This window comes from Hemicordylus capensis, chromosome 6, assembly GCF_027244095.1.
Source record: "Hemicordylus capensis ecotype Gifberg chromosome 6, rHemCap1.1.pri, whole genome shotgun sequence".
In the NCBI taxonomy this organism is placed as follows: Eukaryota; Metazoa; Chordata; class Lepidosauria; order Squamata; family Cordylidae; genus Hemicordylus; species Hemicordylus capensis.
Genome location: NC_069662.1, coordinates 47,828,029 through 47,846,927, shown reverse-complemented (window position 1 = coordinate 47,846,927; position 18,899 = coordinate 47,828,029). Strand labels below are relative to the sequence as shown.

Here is an 18,899-nt window from a genome sequence, read left to right as displayed (position 1 = left end):
CGATTGTTGCTCTGTCACGGCCGTACCGGTCTGTGGTGGAAGGTGAAACCATGAAGCAGGAAGGCGGCGCTCGTCGCCGCGCCGGGTCTGAGAAGGCCAAGCCCGCGCCCGCAGATCCCCCTCAGCCTCCCCCACCGCCCGCCGATGTCGAGATGCACGAGGAGACGGCTCCGGCCGAGCCCGCCTCGGGCGAGAAATCCCAGCGCGAGCTGGATGCCGTCACGCTCGAAGGTGAGAAGGGAGGCAGCGCGAGGCCTGGGGGAAGGGGGGTAGAATCTGCAGCTTGGAATTGGGGCCCTGTTCCAAGGGGGCGGGGCTCCAGCCCCCCCTTAAGGGTCCCCCTTTGAGCCGAGCGAGCGAGAGCGAAACGAGCCTCTTTTAAAGGCCGTCGCGTGGGGGGTGGAACGCTCGCGAGGGTTCCCATTGGCTGGCCGGGTGGAGATGGAGCAGAACAGGCAGGGGCCAAACCTCAGGAGGCCTTCTCCTAACGGCGGGGCCCCTACCTGGCTGAGGAGGCGGGGCTAAGCGGCGGCGGCGGCGGCGGCTTATGTTTATTATGTATATTACGCCGCAGCAGCGGTTCATAGACGGAGCCTTGCACCAGAGGCTGTAGTAGTGTTTTCTTAGGAGTGGCTACTCTAGATCAAATTATCACCCAGCTGTGAAGCTTATAGAGTGTAGTCACTCTGGGGATGTGCTTATTTCTTGCAGTCACCTAAAACATGGAAGTAAAATAATGTGATTTATACAAGGGGAACGTCAGCTAGTCACATTTCCCAGATGTCTGTTTTACTTATGTATGTATATGTGTGTATAAAAAGGTGTATACATCCACATTTTACATGTTTGCTATGGAAAACACCAGGTAATACAACTTCAGCAAATATTTATATACTGCTTTTCAACAAAAGTTCCCAAGGCCTGTTACATAGGTATAAATAAATATAAAATGGCTCCCTGTCCCCAAAGGACTCACAATCTTAAAAAGAAACACAAGATAGAGACTAGCAACAGCCACTGGAGGGATGCTGTGCTTGTGATGGAGAGGGCCAGTTGCTCTCCCCCTGCTAAATAAAGGGAATCACCCCTTTTAAAAGGTGCCTCTTTGCTCAGTTAGCACCATAATAATGTGTAGCCTTGTCCTGAATGATCTTGGGTAACTCACTAATGTATCCAGCCCAAACCTGCTCATGTACATGAAAGAAAATTCCAGTTTAAAATGGTTAGACCTACCAGCTTAGTGTGTGTTGACCCTGTGCTCTTCATGCTCACTTACTTAAAAGTGAGCCCCTTAAATCCTTCAGAGTTCACATCTGAATACTTGTGCATAGATGGGATCAGTTTACACAAACACGACCATGAGCTCCTTGGCGAAAGACCAGAATGGACCCACACAATGTGTATTTAGATGAAAGATGACATCTTACTCCAGAGTCCATCTTCCTGTGAAGTTATGTCAATGAAGACATAAAGCAAGTCTCCTGAGTATGTCACTGTTGCTCTGAAATTCCTTCCCTAAAGAAACCTTCTGAAGTCATTGAACTGTTATTGAAAACAAAATGGTTTATATTGAAATGTGAGGAAGAAGTCTTTGATGTCAGATGCCAGTTTTGTAACATAATATCTATTTATAGTATTCATTTGATTCTGTTATGTTAAATACTTTTGTTTGTTATGTTGGCATAAATCTTTTGAGTAGGTTATCTCTTTGTAAACAATGTAACGCAAGTAGGCCACAGGAAAGTGTTGTGAAGATAGAAAGAAGACTAGTAATTAGATCAATTTCTTTTAAGGGAGTGACCGTGAATGACCCTCTCTGCAGATGTACAGTAAAGCACTTTTTTTAATTCTGGTCTATGGACCACAATAAATCAATTGACAATGATTACGTAAAGCACTTTTGTAGTCTAGAAATTAGTTTCATACCTGTGGTGTACTAACTAGACTCTGTAGAGCAGGGCTTGACAAATCCCAGGCACCAGTGAGCCATGGCACCTGGAAACTTAACCATGGTGCCTAGACAAGGATATTCAGAGGTAGAATTATTTAATAAGTTCTTTATTTGTCCCAGGCAGCCTGTTTCTGTTCTAAGTATGTTACTTGTAAAGGGGGTAAAGAGAAAACCATTTACCCTCCCCCTCCACAATGTCCAACACTAAGTCTGGTAATTTTCTCAAAGGTCCATTATCTGGTTTCTAAATTTTTGGCTGACTCTTAGATTCAAACAAAACTTGTCAAGGCCTGCTGTAAAGCAAGTGTGGACTGACTTCACTCTTGTGTTATCATCTTTTTAAAAATTAGAAACCCCGTGGTCTTAGCTTGTATTAAATTTTAAAAGGAATACATACTTGGGAATAGGGATGTGCACGGAACCGCGGAGCTGCAGTCCAACGCCGGTGGGGATGGCTCTTTAAGGGCAGGGGAGAGTGCACTTACCCCTCCCGCCACTTTTTCCCCACTGGCGCTCTGTTAATTTCCCAAAATCCATGGTGCAGCAGTGTACCTCCCTGCCGCCCCTTCCCCCGTTGTTGGCTGGAAATAAGGAAGTACCATGTGTGCGTGTGCCGGCTGTCACATGCGCATGTCACGTGTGCACATCAGGCACACGTGCACACAGTAGTTCCTTATTTCTGGCCAATAACAGGGGAAGGGGCGGCAGGGAGATATGCTGCCGCCCCATGGATTTGGGGAAATTAACGGCGCGCCAGCGGGGGGGAAAGCGGCAGGAGGGGTAAGTGCACCCTCCCCCGCCCTTAAACAGCCACCCCCACCAGCGTCGGACCGGCGGAACCACCGGTTCTTTGAACCAGTTCAGAGGCCCATAAAGGGCCTCCGTACCAGTTCCATGCACATCCCTACTTGGGAATTCTCATCTTTGCTAAAAAGAACAGAGAAACAGCACTGTGCTACCCCTAGAGAGCTTGCCAAACATATTAAGTGGAAGACTATGCTTTTAAATAATAATTGTAAAAGATGGAGAAGACTGGGAAGATATTTTGCAAATGGTGGAGGCAGAAGTGAGTCAGGAACTGACCGTCAGGAGCGTCAAACTGGCAATGGGGAGGCAGGTAATGTGAGTCTGCCCACTCAGAGAAATTCAGTACAGATGAATCTACTGCTTTAAAATCAAGTTCTTTAGCAACTTAAATTAGTTCATTCCTCATGGCACAAGAGTTTGTTGAACATTTTGGCAGATAACTTGTCTCATCCCTCATCAGGGACACAAAATTACCTGGAACTCTAGACATAGGTTCACATTCTTGTATTTTGTAACAATCCAGTGACCATCTTCTAGTTCTTTAGCATTAACATGACCTACAGTTCACCCACAAGCATTCACTGAGATGGCAGGAAAATAATTCGTTCGTTATCTATCCAGTCATTACTGGTTGGTTAAAAGGTGTAAAGAAGTAACCAAATTGACATCTTGTATCTATTTTCAAAAGATCTGGAAATGCTATCCTTATGGACACACAACTGGAGCACCAGCAGGCCTGCAAATATGTTGATTTTACAAAAATCTGAATTAAAACACCTAAGGGACCAAAACAAACAAACAAACCCAACACACACCCAACAACATGCAACTCAATGAAGCAGAACATTTGTGGACTCAGAGGGCACATAACAGACAACCAGGTGGGCAGAGCTAATGAAACTCAGTGGTGAGGATGGGGAGAAGTTGGGCTTGAACAAAAAGAGCAGGAAGTTTCTCAGCTTGAAGAATACTCCCTCAAGACAGTCACAATCCCTTCTGCTTCTGAAAGGTGCCTAAAACTTTCAACATGCTCAGGCACCAGGGATATACTGCAACATTTTGTTGTGGGTGCATACTTGTTAATCTTCAGTGTGTAGCCCTAAGAAAGGCCTTGCCACGTTAAACCAGGTGTTCTCTAAAGTGCTGCAGCGTACTCTGTTGTATTTCAAGCTGCCCATCGCTGCTCTGCCAACGTCTCAAGCAGCTGCTGGAGACTGCTGTGCCTCCAGCGCAACAGTCAAAGAGCTCTGACCTCAGCTTTTTCTCTGCTAATTAATCAGAGAGCAGCTGAAGAGGAAGTTCCCTACACTCAGATACATCCTTTCTTGAGACTGGTAGAAAATATACCTCATTCAGGATATCCAATAAAGTCCTGTTAATGAGGTCTTACAAAGCGAAGTTGAAGCAATCAAAGAACTACCAAAGATTTGTTTAGCATGTCCCCAGTTCAGCTAAAGTTGATTTTGACTAAGTCCCAACTAAAAGTGATGGGACTTGATCTTGACTAACTTTTTCCACTGGTTTTGGGAGACAGAAGTCTACAAATACAGTTGCTAGGTGACAGACAAATGTTTCCATAACTGCTGGCCTCAGGAGCATGGAGGGGATCTGTGACGTGGTAGAGATAGACCATTTGCTCCATCAGATTCTCTGGCACAGGGGAAGAGTCAGCCTTGGACTTGGTAACAGGTTTTGCAGATGATGCTTCTGCAGGAGAGCTGGTCTTGTGGCCGCAAGCATAACTTGTCCCCTTAGCTAAGCAGGGTCTGCCCTGGTTGCATTTGAATTGAAGACTTGATGTGTAAGCACTGTAAGATATTCCCCTTAGGAGATGGAGCCACTCTGGGAAGAGCAGAAGGTTCCAAGTTTCCTCCCTGGCATTTCTAAGATAGGGTTGAGTGAGATTCCTGCCTGCAACCTTGGAGAAGCCGCTGCCAGTCTGTGTAGTCAATACTGAGCTAGATGGACCTATGGTCTAACCCAGTATATGGCAGCTTCCCGTGTTCCTATGTTTTCAAAGCCCATCCTAATGTGAAAGGCTAACCCTGTGCCAAAGCATTTGGAAACGGGTGAAGTCTTGTGTTTGGACAACAAATAATGGCTGGTTGTTGAGTCCAGCCAAAATTTGTGAACCCTATGCAACAGAAAATGCATCAGAACAGCTCTTCTCTTCTTACTATAGGACCTCTTTTGTGAATGGTTTGTCCTGGAGTACCTCTCATGGCTATTTGCTTGTATTTGCTTTGTGCCAGTCAAGTGGAGACTGGTCCTGTGGAAGTGAAGAGGTTTCTTCCTCCCACAGAGAATGATGGAAGGATCCATGGTTTTAAACAAACTTCTCTTTGTATTTTACTGCTAGGTACTATAGTAGTGTCATTAGTGCCGCAGTTTTTGGGATGGAGCAAGTTGTAAATCTAAATAAATAAGCAACACAAACACTGCTGTAGTGTCACCTAGTGACAGGAAAAAAGGATTACAATACAACTTTTAATACACCTGACGGAACACCTACATAGAACACTTGAAGATACTTCAAGTCTGCAACAGAAGTCTGCATCTTAACCCAGACAGAAACACATCCTCACTTAACTCTTCCCCCCCCCCCCAATGCCTTGCATAGTGAATAGCTTGCTTTCTTCATGGACTTGAAGTAAACTTGCTGTTGCTTCTTTTAGAGCCCATTTGTTCCTGATATAACTGCACGACTCCTTCAGGTTTTGTGGTTTTGGTTTAATTTTGTTTAAGGGGTTTTGGTCAAGCTGATGTCCAGATGTTCCTTTATCCTAGCCAGTGGTGGAAATTCACCCACATTGCATTGCTCAGCCTGTTTCTCTGTTGAGCTATGACAGCTTTGCCCTTCTTTTTTGTCCATTTCAGACATCAAGGAGCATGTGAAGCAGCTGGAGAAAGCCGTCTCTGGGAAAGAACCTCGCTACGTCCTGCGTGCCCTGAGAGCGTTGCCCTCCACCTCCCGCCGTCTCAACCCCAATGTGCTCCAGAAAGCCACCAATGGCTTTTTCACATCTAACAGTGCTGTGCGGGACTTCCTTATCGGCTTCCTGGAGGAGGCAAGTCTGAAAAGAATTTATGGGCAGGCTGGGTATTCTCACTGAGGCTGTCAGTATTTAGGAAGATGGGAAACTGCCTTATACCATATCAGAGCATTGGTCCATCTAGCTCAGTCTTGCCTGTACTGTCTGGCTTTGGCTTCTCCAAAGTTTCAGGCTCTCCCAAGCCTACCTGGAGATGCCAGGGGTTGAACCTGGGACCTTCAGCGAGCAAAGCAGATGCTGTATCACGGAGTTATGGCCCCATCCCCAGAAAATTCTTCTTTTGCCCCCTATATGGCTCTTTGGGGCCTACTTAAACATTGCCCTGGGGTGCACCGGCCTGTTCTGTTTTGCTACTCACTATCATTTGTTTAAATCCAAGGTTACTAACTGAAAGAATCTTATCATAGGTGGGCAACACATGATCCCAAAGACACAGATGTGTTCAACCTTTTATAAAAACAAGGAGGTAAGAGTCTTCTGCTGATTTGATGCACAACTCTCCCCCATCTCTTTGTAGCCAATGGACACAGAAGCTGACCTGCAGTTCCGGCCCCGCACAGGAAAGGCCGCCTCCACTCCTCTCCTGCCAGAGGTAGAAACATATCTCCAGCTGCTCCTGGTTATCTACCTGATGAATAGCAAACGCTACCAAGAGGTAATGTACTACAGCCCCACGTGTCTTGAACTCCAGCTGAAAGCAGAGAGTTGCCTTTTGTTGGACACAGCCCTGGAAGAAGGATGGGTGGAGAAATAAACCTGCAGAATTATTATTAATGTGTATATATACCACTTTTCAACATATAAGTTCTATGTAAAACAGTTTTACATAGGAAAAGGGATGAGATCATGAATTAAGCACTCCTCTCCACATAAGCTCAGGTAGATTAAGTTTGAAAACCAAGTCTGAATATTAGCATGGGGTGGGGGATGTAAAGGACGGGTGCAACTTCCACAGGTGCTCCCAGCCCCTCTGCCAGCTCTTTGTCTTCTGATACATGTATTGCTCCAAGTGTTGTGTGAACTCTCTTTCACAAGCCCAACATTCACACACACCCTGCCGTGCAAATGCCCAGCCCGCAGTCACTTATTTTATAACCAGAACCAAGCATGCTATGAAGTGCTGACTAAAATGATTAGAACAGTGGGAACAAGAAACCACAGCCACCACGATGCACTTGTCTGAGCTCTGCTTGGAAATTAACAAGCAGTCCCCTATGCCTGATCCAGCGATACCTGGCAGCCTGCTTTCTCTCCACTAAAACTACCTTAGACAAATTCATGGAGGACAGGTCTATCAATGGCTACTAGTCTGGTGACTATAGGCTACCTCCATTCTCAGAAGCAAGATGCCTCTGAGAGGGGGCATGCCTTCATCTCTTGCCTGTGGGCTTCCCAGAGGCATCTGGTGGGCCACTGTGTGAAACAGGATGGTGGACCAGATGGGCCTTGAGCCTGGTCCAGCAGGGCTGTTCTTATGTTCTTACCTGTGAGTGTCACTAGGATCAGGAAACCCAAGACTTAAATACTACATTTAAAACAGATGTAAGCAAAAGTTGCCCTAAGTAGTGCTGTTCAGAACCCCTCTGTGCAGCCGTGCAGGATCGCCACCTGAAGTGTCTTTTTTCTTTCTCCCAGGCTCAAAAGGTGTCTGATGATCTGATGCAAAAGATCAGTCCCCAGAACCGCCGGGCCCTTGATCTGGTGGTGGCCAAATGTTACTACTACCACGCTCGCATCTATGAATTCTTGAACAAGCTGGATGTGGTCAGAAGGTAAATCTGGAGGCATTTCGAAATCGTCTTCCCCCCCCCCTTTTAGTATTCTTTCTGGTGACACAGCCTTTCTTCTCCTTTCAAAGTTTCCTTCATGCCCGCTTAAGGACGGCAACCCTCCGCCACGATGCAGATGGCCAGGCCACTCTCCTGAATCTGCTGCTGAGGAACTACCTTCACTATGATCTCTATGACCAGGCCGAAAAGCTGGTCTCCAAGTCAGTGTTCCCTGAGCAGGCAAACAACAACGAGTGGGCCAGGTACCTCTACTACACAGGTGAGAAGCAGCAGGGGTGACAGCATCTTTATACTCTGGTTGAAATCTTGTGACTTGGAACATTCACCTGAATATGAGATATTCTGTCCTTTGTCATAGTTCTTGCCCAAGAAAAGCAAAATATCAGGACCTGAATAACTTAGGAACGTTAGGCATCTTTTTATTCTGCTTCTTCGAGCCAAGAGGAAGGAAAACGTTTTCTATGCAGAGCACTGAAACCCCTCTCTGTAAACACTGGAAGTCTTGTTCAGTGCCTATCGAACTGAAATCCTCTTGCTCATATGTTTTCAAGCTTACTTCTACAACTGTACAGTCTAAAAAGACCCTGCTTTTTAAAGAATTTAAAAAGCTGAGATTCTCAGGATATCAGATTCAGCACCAGATGCTGAATTCCACATGTGTATGTTCCTGTCACAATACACAGCACTACCAAGCAAACTTTGATTTGGGGTTAGTTGGATGAAGGCCCTGATGACAGAGAAATTGCCAACATAAATTCCCAGCTTCTTAAGGATTTAGGGAGCAGAGGAATTTGCCCCTGTCAATTCCTTTATCTGTGTCTAACCTTTGAAAAGGCTGCTTGCAAATAATATTTTTTTAAAATTTATTTATTTATTTATTTATTTATTTATTTATTTATTTAATTGTGGAACTCAAAGCAAGTTACAATAAAAACATAACACAACAAATATTAAATAATTCAACCCTAAGCATACATGTGGGGGCAGCAGCCCCAGCTGTGTAAACTTATTTTGGGGGAGAGAAAGAGAACCAGAACCATTGCCTGTATTCCTAGAGGGAGGTGCACAGAGATAGCATAACAACTCTTCCACTGGGTTGATGTCCCATGCCCTTCAGGGGTCAGTCCTGAGAGCTTTCAGATCTCCCTTCAGCTGCTTAGAGAGGGAGGAAGTAAAGAAATGACAGACCTAAAACAATGAAAATAAAAGAATAGATCACATTCGAGTACTGTTTCACATGCTGCTGTTATAGGAAGACACAAGGTGGAGAGGGTGAAGAAGCTCTTGAATTTTTAGGGTGGGGGGGGGAAACACTTGAACCAGATGTGCCCAGAACATTCCACATTTGCCAATGTACACCCGCCCATGACCTCGACTAGACCTCATTAAGAATGCCTTGTCGTCCTTTGCATACTGAAATCTTCCATGATACAATGCACCCGACAACCACAAGCCACACAGGGACTAAGAGTTAACAAGATCAGCATGAGTGGCATAATGCCTCAGAGTGATAGTAGCACAAAACCCTCGTTCTGATTAGTACCTTTTCCTTGAGGCATCTCCTGTTCTGTTCCTTATCCCTAGCCTCCAGTTTAGCTCTGCAGGGCAAAATCGAACAAACAGCCTTAAGTCTGTTATGGCCATGCCAGTCTCCCCTGACACAGATCTGCTCTTCCTTTCCAGGCCGCATCAAGGCCATCCAGCTGGAATATTCTGAAGCCCGAAGAACCATGACAAATGCCCTGAGGAAAGCACCACAGCACACAGCCGTTGGCTTCAAACAGACGGTGAGTGGGAGCTGGCTCCTCCAAGTGGTCCTGAGGGCTGGTGATGAGACTGCACTTGCCATCCATGCAGAATTCTGTGAGTTCGTGGTTAGCAACAGGACAAATGAATTGCATCTACTCACTAGGTCCATAAGCTGCTGATTGTGGTGGAGCTGCTACTAGGTGAGATCCCAGACAGGCTGCAGTTTCGGCAACCATCTCTGAAAAGGTCACTCATGCCCTACTTTCTTTTGACACAAGGTAAGTTGCATGGCTGGGATCTTCCGTGGCTTGGTGAAAGCAAAGAGCAATGATACTGCGGTGTTAGAATCTCAAACAACCTGGAATAAATAGTCTTTAATGAAGCAATTTTTCTATAGAAGTTATTTCAGAATCTTGCACAAGACAGTCCACTTGAAATATCACTCAAATATTATTTTTCTCCATATAGTTAGTAATCTGATCCAATTTGGAAGGTGTTTGGCCAAATGACCGTCTTTTGTTTTAATATCTGATATAAGAAGCAAAGGCATAATACTTGGAGCGTAAATAGAGTACAGTACATTTATTTTAGTGGAACAAAGCCTTTGCTGTGTATACTTCTTTTTGTTCCACTTCCACATCCCCAAAACTGGTGGGACAGTCTATGTACAGAAATATCCAGTCTAATATTAATTAATTAATTAATTAACTTGGAGTAGGAGTGGTAGTTTGCTTGGGCCCATATCACACACATGTCCTTGTATTGTTTTGTATCAACATATGCTTAAGAGAGACCAAAATGTTTGATATGTTCTCAATTTATTTTCAAAGGAACACTTAAAACATTCTACTATACACTTTTCAATACTTAATACACTTTTTTTTAAAACATGAAATAAGTAGAATATCTTTCTAAGCATTATTGTCTCTCTGAACCTTTTTGATATGATACTTGAAATACTGCCCACAGAGTTGCCTAAATACTTAACTAATTAGGTTTCCAATTAGTCATGTGTTAAATCCAAGAGAACCATTCTCTTTAGGAACCATCAACAGCTTCTCCAAAACAGCTTGACTACACACTGGCTATTTCTACCACAAACACTGGTTATTTTCCAGGTTGCTGTGTGAGGTTTCTGGAATTTTAGCATTTTGTTGAAACGATTTTGTAGGGTGATGTTAGGCACCACAAGTTACAAAGGAATCTCTAGCAACACCCGCACTTACTTGTTTGCTCATATCAGAAGCCAGAGACTTTTTGCCACTTAATGGCTGTGTCTTTGAAGAACATTACAGGACTTGAGTCTGAAGAACAGCCTTCCCCTATGACACAGCTGGGGCCCCCTGTACCCACTGAGAGGGTAGCGACACGGGGGAAGGCAAGCCACCAATACCAGCAGCAGACCAGCCTGCTGAGGGTAAGCAGCTATTAGGACCCAGAGGAGCTGCCGGAGCTGCCAGCCCACCTCTGTGACAGCTGGAAGAGCTGCACCTGGACTGAGGGTGGGGCTCTCAAAGTATTGCCTGTAAGCAAGAAATTACCCCCCCCCCCCGAGGGGAGGGAGCCCAAGGAGGTGTTTCAGTCTTCTGGAGAAAGACAGCTCTATAGTTGTGGTAGTTAGGCAGAAATGCCAGGTGTCGCTCCCCAGGCTGGAGAACTTCTCTGAGAGCCTGAGATGCCACTTGGAGGTGAAAGGGGCTGTGGGGCAACAAGGCACGACCAAGTCGTGGAGAGAGGGGGCAGAAGCTACAGAGACTTCATTATCTCATCTCATTCTTGTCAATAAACCTGATTATTGTGTGGCAAGAGCTATCCGGTCATGGTCTTTGACTGAACGTGGCTTTTTCTACACCTTATGATGTCAAGCCTCCCTGCCCTCTGGGGTGATGTAGTTGACAACCACACAACATGCAAACACTGTAAAAGAAACTACAAAGGGTTTTCTGAAGAACATCCAAGACGATGTCTCCTCTAATCATAATATTTGATTGAACCCCCAAGCAAGCTTTTCATTGCTGTAGCCATTCAATAAAGCAAAATTATTGGCTTGCATAGTATGCAAACCCTATGGGTAAGTGGTCGGATGCTAGAAGTGTGCCTAATGCAAACAGAGTGTCACGTGTGAGCCTCAAAGTGATTTTACACACCAGAGTCACCGTATGCCTTTTGAGAGTCCAAATGTTTGGCTGATAATGGAGGCTGTAACCTTGCATGTTTTATGGACCCTCATGAAGCGTGCTCCTTCATTCTCCACCTGTTAACCTTGCTATTTCAAAATACTGGCAAGGAGGGCAATATATTGTAGTAAAGAAGGGAGAATTGAAACTTCCAGTCTGCCATTTTATTTGTACACACACGCCTCTCTTCACCTCTGTCGGGTTCTCACATCTCTTCCCTCTCTTCTCACAGCTGTTCGAACAGGGAACCTGGCCAAGTTCAACCAGGTCTTGGATCAGTTTAGTGATAAGTTCCAGGCAGATGGAACCTACACCCTAATCATCCGGCTGAGGCACAATGTAATTAAGACAGGTGAGAGAGACTGTGGGTCTCCCAAAGTTGTGATATTCAACCCTATTGCAGCCATGGAGTAGTGTGCAAAATCCCAGCTCAGCCATTGTTTTCCCTTCTCTTCTCCTACCTCTTTTCTGCGGTGTGGGTGGCCAGCAAAGTGTTCCTGCAGAAGCCTCTCCCACCCTTGAGCAGAGAAGATCACTGTGCTATCTAGTGGGTGTCCCTATGTAAAGGATAAAGTATGCTGTCGAATCACTGTTGACTCCTCGCGACCTCAGAGCCCTGTGGTTGTCTTTGGTAGAATACAGAAGGGGTGTACCATTGCCATCTCCCATGTAGTGTGAGACGATGCCTTTCCGCATCTTTCCTATATCGCTGCTGCCCGATATGGGAAACATACCAGCAGGGATTCAAACCGACAGCCTCTGGCTTGCTAATCAAGTCATTTCTCTGATGCACCATCCACTCTATTCTATGCTTTGTTTGGGCTAGGGATGTGCATGGAACTGGCAGGAGCCAGTTCTAAGCCGGGGGGGGGGGCACAACTTTAATAGAGGGTGCACTTACACCCCCCCTCCACTTTTCCCACGCACACGTGCTCAGGCACACCTAGCACTTCCGGCCAAAGAGAGCACAGGGCAGCAGGGAGGTATGCTGACAACCCAACGGGGACTTTACAAATGAAGCACCAGCAGGGGGGAAACGGAGGGAGGGCTAAGTACACCCTCCCCCGCCTTTAAAGTTGTCCCCTCCCCACCTTAAATAAAGGGCCTCCAAGCTGGTTCCGTGCACATCCCTAGTTTGGGCTACCCTTCTGTCTCTCTTGCAGGTGTTCGTATGATCAGCCTCTCCTACTCGCGCATCTCCTTGGCCGACATAGCCCAGAAGTTGCAGCTGGATAGCCCAGAGGATGCTGAATTCATTGTTGCCAAGGTGAGTGACTGCAGTGAAGTTCCTGCTGCAGAGCTAAATGGGGATTCCTCCTCTCTTCCTCTCACTCAAAGCTAGTGAAGCCCCATGACCATCTGGGTCTTATACAAATGCTCTTCATCTGCCAAGCCATTAGGGAGCTTATCCTTCTGTGTCTCTCAAGAGCTGTAAAATATCAGGATTTGGGCCACCATAATCCAGATAACTGTCCCCCTTCAAGCTCTGATTTCCTGACACAGGATACTCAGGCTCTAAATCTGTTGACAGGAATCTGAGGGACCTTTTTGAGTTGCTGTTGGCAGTAGATGTTGTGTCAGATAAAGTCTTATTTGCTGCCTCATCCAACCCTGTTTGCCGCATTCTATTTCCAGATGCACTGAACAGTAAATAGGGTGAAGCCCCCTTTGAGAGCATCCTTGTACCAGCGTTGGCAATAGCACTGAGGGAGGTCCTTCACAGATCCAAGTTAAAAGGTTCAGTGGGTGGGGGTGGGGGGACGTAGAAAACAGTGCTGAGATCCCTGAATTTGCTGCTTTTTAAAAAATGCCTTGTGCAAGATTATTACACTAGTTAAAATAGTGCTTCTGAACATGTGGGTAATGTCTTTGCCTTTCGCTCTGCAAATAACCCTAGATTGCCACCATACATCTGGAATGATTGGCATGGTTCACAGGAACACTTGAGTCCCACCACCCCTCTCTAGGAATGTGACCTTGGTGCCAAAGCAGTGTCTTTGCTAGCCTTCCTGTACTTTGGTCCTGTGGCTCTTACCGCCAGAGGACAACTGACCTTGTGATTGTCTGGTTCCCAGGCCATCCGGGATGGTGTGATCGAAGCCAGCATCAACCATGAGAAGGGCTACGTCCAGTCCAAGGAGATGACTGACATCTACTCCACACGGGAACCCCAGCTGGCCTTCCACCAGCGTATCTCCTTTTGCCTCGATATTCACAATATGTCTGTCAAGGTAAGAGAGCAAATGAACATCAGTGCCCCACTGGGTTATTCCTAGGCATGACCTGTATTTCCACTGTGGGGGGAAGGGGGCAGGCCTTGATCCTACAGTTAGAACTCTTAGCAACCATCCTCTGCTTCAAGGCAGCTTTGCCTTTCAGAAATGATCAAATTAAAGTTGCTGAGGCCACAGTTTGTTTCTTCCTCTACGAATGCATATGGTTCAATACCTAGTGACTTTCAGCAATTAAAGCAGGATAAGCTGGGAATGAGATCCTTCTGTGCCTTCTTCAGGGATCACAGGGGGATCGGTATTGAGAGGATTGGCTAGAAGTTCCATTGTGCAAGTGCAGACACACTTTTCAGAGTAGTTGCACAGCTCTGTTCTTGCTCAACTCCACTGGAGCTAGAATTTACATGTGCAGCAGCCCTGCCAAAGAGAAACACTGGCATTAGGCTATGTATCACATTGGCCAGTAATCTCTGATTACTGAGATAATTGTGTGAAGTGCTATGCACTCTAAAGTACCATAGATCCTAAATATTTTTCCTTTTTATCACAAAAGATTTAGGGAGTGTGGAACTCTGCAGTTCTGGGAAGGGAATATGGACATATCAGTGGTTTCAGAAAGAGGTCCTGGGAGGTGGGACTTAATGATTTGACTCCTGGTGCCAAAGATGGAGGGGGGAGAGATGCATGGTGGAGCTTGCCCATCAAGCAGAGAAATCTTCCCTGTAAAACTCTTATTTTAGAGGCCTGTACCTCTACTGTAGAAGGGCTTTTTGTTGAGATGACACTCCTAATTCACGGTTGGCTGCTTCCACTCATTCCCTCCTCTGTTTCTAGGCTATGAGGTTCCCTCCGAAGTCTTATAACAAGGACCTGGAGTCTGCAGAGGTGAGGTTCCTCTAACAACCACTGAGAAAGCTAATTGGGGTGGGGCACAGATTTCCACTAGCCTGTGGGTCTAGGGGTCCTGTTTCTCAATAAGTGCTCCACAAGCTTGTCAAGATCAATAGTCCTCTTCATGTCTATCCCCATCACCCTTATCTCCTGCTATTTTCACCGCATCTCTTAGTAACTGTCCACACTCCATTTCCAGAGACCATAAGGTTGTTCATACGACATGAGCTTTCTGGGGTAACTCGGGAAGCTCATGTCATCTGGAGCATCGGGAGCCCTCTGGTCCCTGAGCAGCCTGACTTTTCTACCCACCTCTTTACCAAGGTAGAACAAACCAATGGTTCATTCTACCTTGGCAGGCAATCGTGTGCGATCACCCCAGGTAGCTGGGCTTCCCAGGATGCAGGAGGATTTCCTCCTTCCACTCCCACCTCAGGACTTTGTCGCCACACCAATCTGTAGGCGTGTGGCATGGTGGAGTCCAAGGGAGCTGTTGCTCGTGTGGGAGGAAGGCAGGTAAGCGCCTTCCTTATCTCCAGCCCCACAACTAAGGTCACATAAACAACCCTCATGGTTGTCCAAGATGCTGCACAGGCAGAAGATGATGCATGGTCCCAGAATGGCTGTGAGCACTGTAAGGGATTCCCCTCAGGGGATGGAGCCGCTCTGGAAAGAGTAGAAAGTTCCAAGTTCCCTCTCTGGCATCTCCAAGATAGGGCTGAAAGGGACTCCTGCCTGCAACCTTGGAGATGCCGCTGCCAGTCTGTGAAGGCAATACTGAGCTAGATAGACCAATGTTCGGACTCAGTATATGGCGGCTTCCAATCTCCCTAGGTCTAATAAGAGGTGTGTGCACCATGGCTGCACACATCCTCCCCACTCCTGGCAAGCAAGGGTACCATTTGTTAGTTGCAGTGGCAGGGAGCTGTTTAGATTAATCCCCCGCATTCATTTAACAAATAGTGCCCTGCGTACCAAAAGCAGGAGGTGGGGGAAGACGTGTGTGCTCACAGCATTTGTCTTTATCTCATGGAGTCGGTTCAGCTGACAAAGTATTGTCCAAACTGGCTCTAAATTTAATAGCAATGTTTTAGGAACATAAATCTATTAAATAGGTGCTGTATTTCTATACCCCAGGCTATTTGTACTGCACACTAAAAATAAAATTCTGTGCCCAGAAAATCTGGATTCTGTGATCCATATAAACCGCATATTGCATTATGGTTTTGCTAGTTACAAAAATGGCAAGGACACTGAAGCCCCGGCTGTACCCCGGCCACTGGACATCTTCTTTAGCCACCGCTCTGGCTTCTGAGAGAATTGACCGACTTTGCTCCCATACTTCCAAGCACATCTGCACAGAAATGTTCACTTTTAAAAAATTGCTATCAGAAGTTGTCAGCACTTTTTACAAATACTAGAGGGGGAGGTTTGTCTTGCTGCAAATTCAGATGCCTTTTTATTTGCTTGGGCTTACATTTCCTGTTTTATTAAAATAAGATTGAGATTTATTTTTAAATAAAATTAATAAGAAAACAATCTTTTGGCTGTTTTGCAGGAGGCCCTTAAATTAGCTCTTGCATACATTGCCTCTGTAAGGACACTGCACCTGTCTGCTTTATGCCTGTTCGAATGTGAACACTTGTTTCTGCTTTTAATAATATTATGACTACTGGTTTCTAGTGTGGGGCAGGCTACAGCTTTGGGCTTGAATGCTATTTCTCTGTGGCTATAATGGCAGGCATACAGTGCACATCTTCAAGACAGAAACAGAAATAGGAAAATACATCCTTCGAACACATCATTCTGATGAAATAGCCCCAGAAATTTCACTGTCATTCAGTTTTTAAAATAGCCTTCCCCCATAACACACTACCCCAGTCATATAAACAATTTTAAAAGGAGAGAAAATGCATTCTCAGCGTGCTTGTAAACCTATTTTCTGGGAAGTAGCTGTCAAAGTGTGGCATGAGAAGCCTCCTGTTAGATTTTGGGGAAATGATCATAATGGCAACTTGCAGAATTCCTGTTCACAAGCCCAGTGTCACTCCATTATACCAGCTAAGTTGTGCTAAATTGCATTGTTGACTTGGCTTTGCAGGAGCGCCGGGAGCGCGAGCAGCAGGACCTAGAATTTGCCAAGGAAATGGCAGAGGATGACGATGACGGTTTCCCTTGATGCTCTGGGGACAGCTGCATTTATTTCTATTTTTGTTTTGTTTTTGTTTCCTGCCCAATACAGACCGTTGTCTACTGGCTGAAACCCGGAACTTGCCTTTCTTTCTATATTCTGCATGTTGGGGGCGGAACAGAAAAAACACACATCCTCTAGCTGTGGCAGAGGAAACAGCACCCCAGAGGAAAGGGGTGGTTCCCCTGCCCCTCTAAACTAAAGGTCGCTTTGTGGTGTTCAGTCATGGATGCCCCCCCACAAGGGGCTAAATGAATCCACTGTCGTCCTTGCCAGTTTTTAGGTGAACACAGGGAGGGAAGGGTGGGTGACAGATCTGGTGGCACAGTGAACACCTCTTCGGCTCCAGCTGGCGGAGTCACTTCAGTTGGAGACTTGTCAAACTTTGTTTAGGGCTTTTAAATAAAAGTTTTGGAAAAACAGTATCCCCTTTGTCCAGAACATTATGTGAAGCAGCAGTGTCTAATGTGATGGGCAGGTGCTTGGGAAAGTGGTAGTGAGGTCTGTCTCTTTTATCCCAAAGAAGAGTGGAGGCTTCACTGGACACACTCGTTAAGTTCCAGGTCCCCAACGGGAACAAAATTCAGCCTCCTGCTGGCAGATATAAAGTTGGCACTGTCTTGGTTTTCTGTCTAAATCCTGAAGAACCCTCACTGAAGGAGCTGGTTACGCTTTTGGTTTGGACAAAAATGAGACTGCTCTTGAATAATCTCTTCTTCCATGAGAAGTTATATTGAGGAGGATGGGTGGGTATCAGTTCTCTTTGTTAGCTATGGGCAAAAAAAAAAAAGGCTAGCTTCAAATTGCAACTTCAGGGAGTTTGGCTGGATGTTTGGCAGGATGAGTGGGAAAAACTGCTTGCAGTTGTGTTGAAACCTTCGTTCCTTTAACAGCAAGATAGAAAAGCAGCTGCTTGGATTGGCTCAGATGTGTTCAGGGCTGGAGGTGAGCTTTTTGGCAAGGACAAGTTTCTATATATATAATTCTCCTGGGTGTGCCCAGGAAAAATGCGTCCCGGCAGCCCAGCTGATTGGCTGGGCTGCGTGGGCACCTGATTGGTCCTGGCGGCACACCCAGGGGAACGGCGGTGGCGGCCATGGCTGCTGGTGGGCCCGGCCTGGCAGCGATGGGGACAAGCCGAGGCACCAGGCCTGGCCGGGCGAGGAGAGGAGGCGGCAGGGGAAGCCGGGCGAGGCGGCGGTGGGCCCGGGCAGGCAGCAGGCCCGGCCAGAGCCATGGGCGCTGGGACCGGCCGGAAGGAGGCGGCGGGCCCAGCTGGAGGAGGCGGCGGGGGAAGCCGGGCGAGGCGGCGGCGGGCCCGGCCAGAGCCGCGGGCGGCGGTGATGGGCCCAGGCAGAGCCCAACTAGAGGCACAGATGCTCTGTGCCCGGGCCCACTAGTGGGTAGAATTTTTGCAGCAGACAATGGGGCAGAGTCATTGGCCCATAATTAATCTCCCTCATATTTTCAATGGGAGACCACATGAGGGAGCCATTTCACTAAGATAATGCATTCCCATTGCTAACAGGATTCTGTATAATTTGAAAATGTGGAAGTAAAAAAGCTAAGTGTGGCCACTTTTAATAGATATAGTAGTACCAGTAGCAGGCACAATCCAGCAAAAGTTAGTCACAGCTAGACTCCATTTGAAGTCAGTTCCATTGATGCCAAACTTCATTACAAACTTCTACTACACGGTATCACATTATTGACTTTACATCAAGTCCATACCACAGAGATATGTACAAGTGCCTTATCTATGGATTTGCCACCATAATGAAATTGCTTCCCTCTGGAAGCACGCCAGAGTTCGATGGTTGTTTATTAAAATTCTACTCTGCCTTATCAGATATAGCCTTAAGGCAACTTATAGTATAAAACTGAAATAAAAGATGAAACCAACAACAATAAAAGCAGCAGAAGACACTAAAAATCAGAAACGTTTTGGTTTGGTAAAACCAAAACAGCAAAAGCAATTAAAAGGGTCCAAAGATAGTAACTGATACACCGCACAACCAGCAGCACATCCAAGAGGCATGAGGGCTGGCTGCTTCTGGGC

General features: G+C 46.3%; 2 protein-coding genes across 8 annotated transcripts in view; one reads left to right on the top strand and one right to left on the bottom strand.

Moving 5' to 3' along the window:
• The first annotated feature begins 50 nt into the window (after window positions 1-50).
• PSMD3 (proteasome 26S subunit, non-ATPase 3) lies at window positions 51-17,265 on the top strand. The gene is made up of 12 exons (XM_053259114.1): window positions 51-231; window positions 5,636-5,826; window positions 6,329-6,466; window positions 7,447-7,583; window positions 7,670-7,860; window positions 9,285-9,388; window positions 9,514-9,628; window positions 11,760-11,879; window positions 12,691-12,794; window positions 13,603-13,758; window positions 14,593-14,643; window positions 16,751-17,265. Exons 1-12 carry the CDS (start codon window positions 51-53, stop codon window positions 16,826-16,828), a joined length of 1,566 nt encoding a protein of 521 aa, XP_053115089.1. The 3' UTR covers window positions 16,829-17,265.
• Window positions 8,453-18,899, bottom strand: part of MED24 (mediator complex subunit 24) — a 154,632-nt gene continuing 144,185 nt past the window's right edge. For all 7 annotated transcript variants that reach the window (XM_053259100.1, XM_053259098.1, XM_053259097.1 and 4 more), the window contains 3 exons: window positions 13,581-13,750; window positions 9,145-9,708; window positions 8,453-8,789 (listed from right to left, as the gene is read on the bottom strand). The gene's annotated coding sequence lies outside the window, so the exon portion shown is untranslated. The remainder of the gene's footprint in view (window positions 8,790-9,144; window positions 9,709-13,580; window positions 13,751-18,899) is intronic.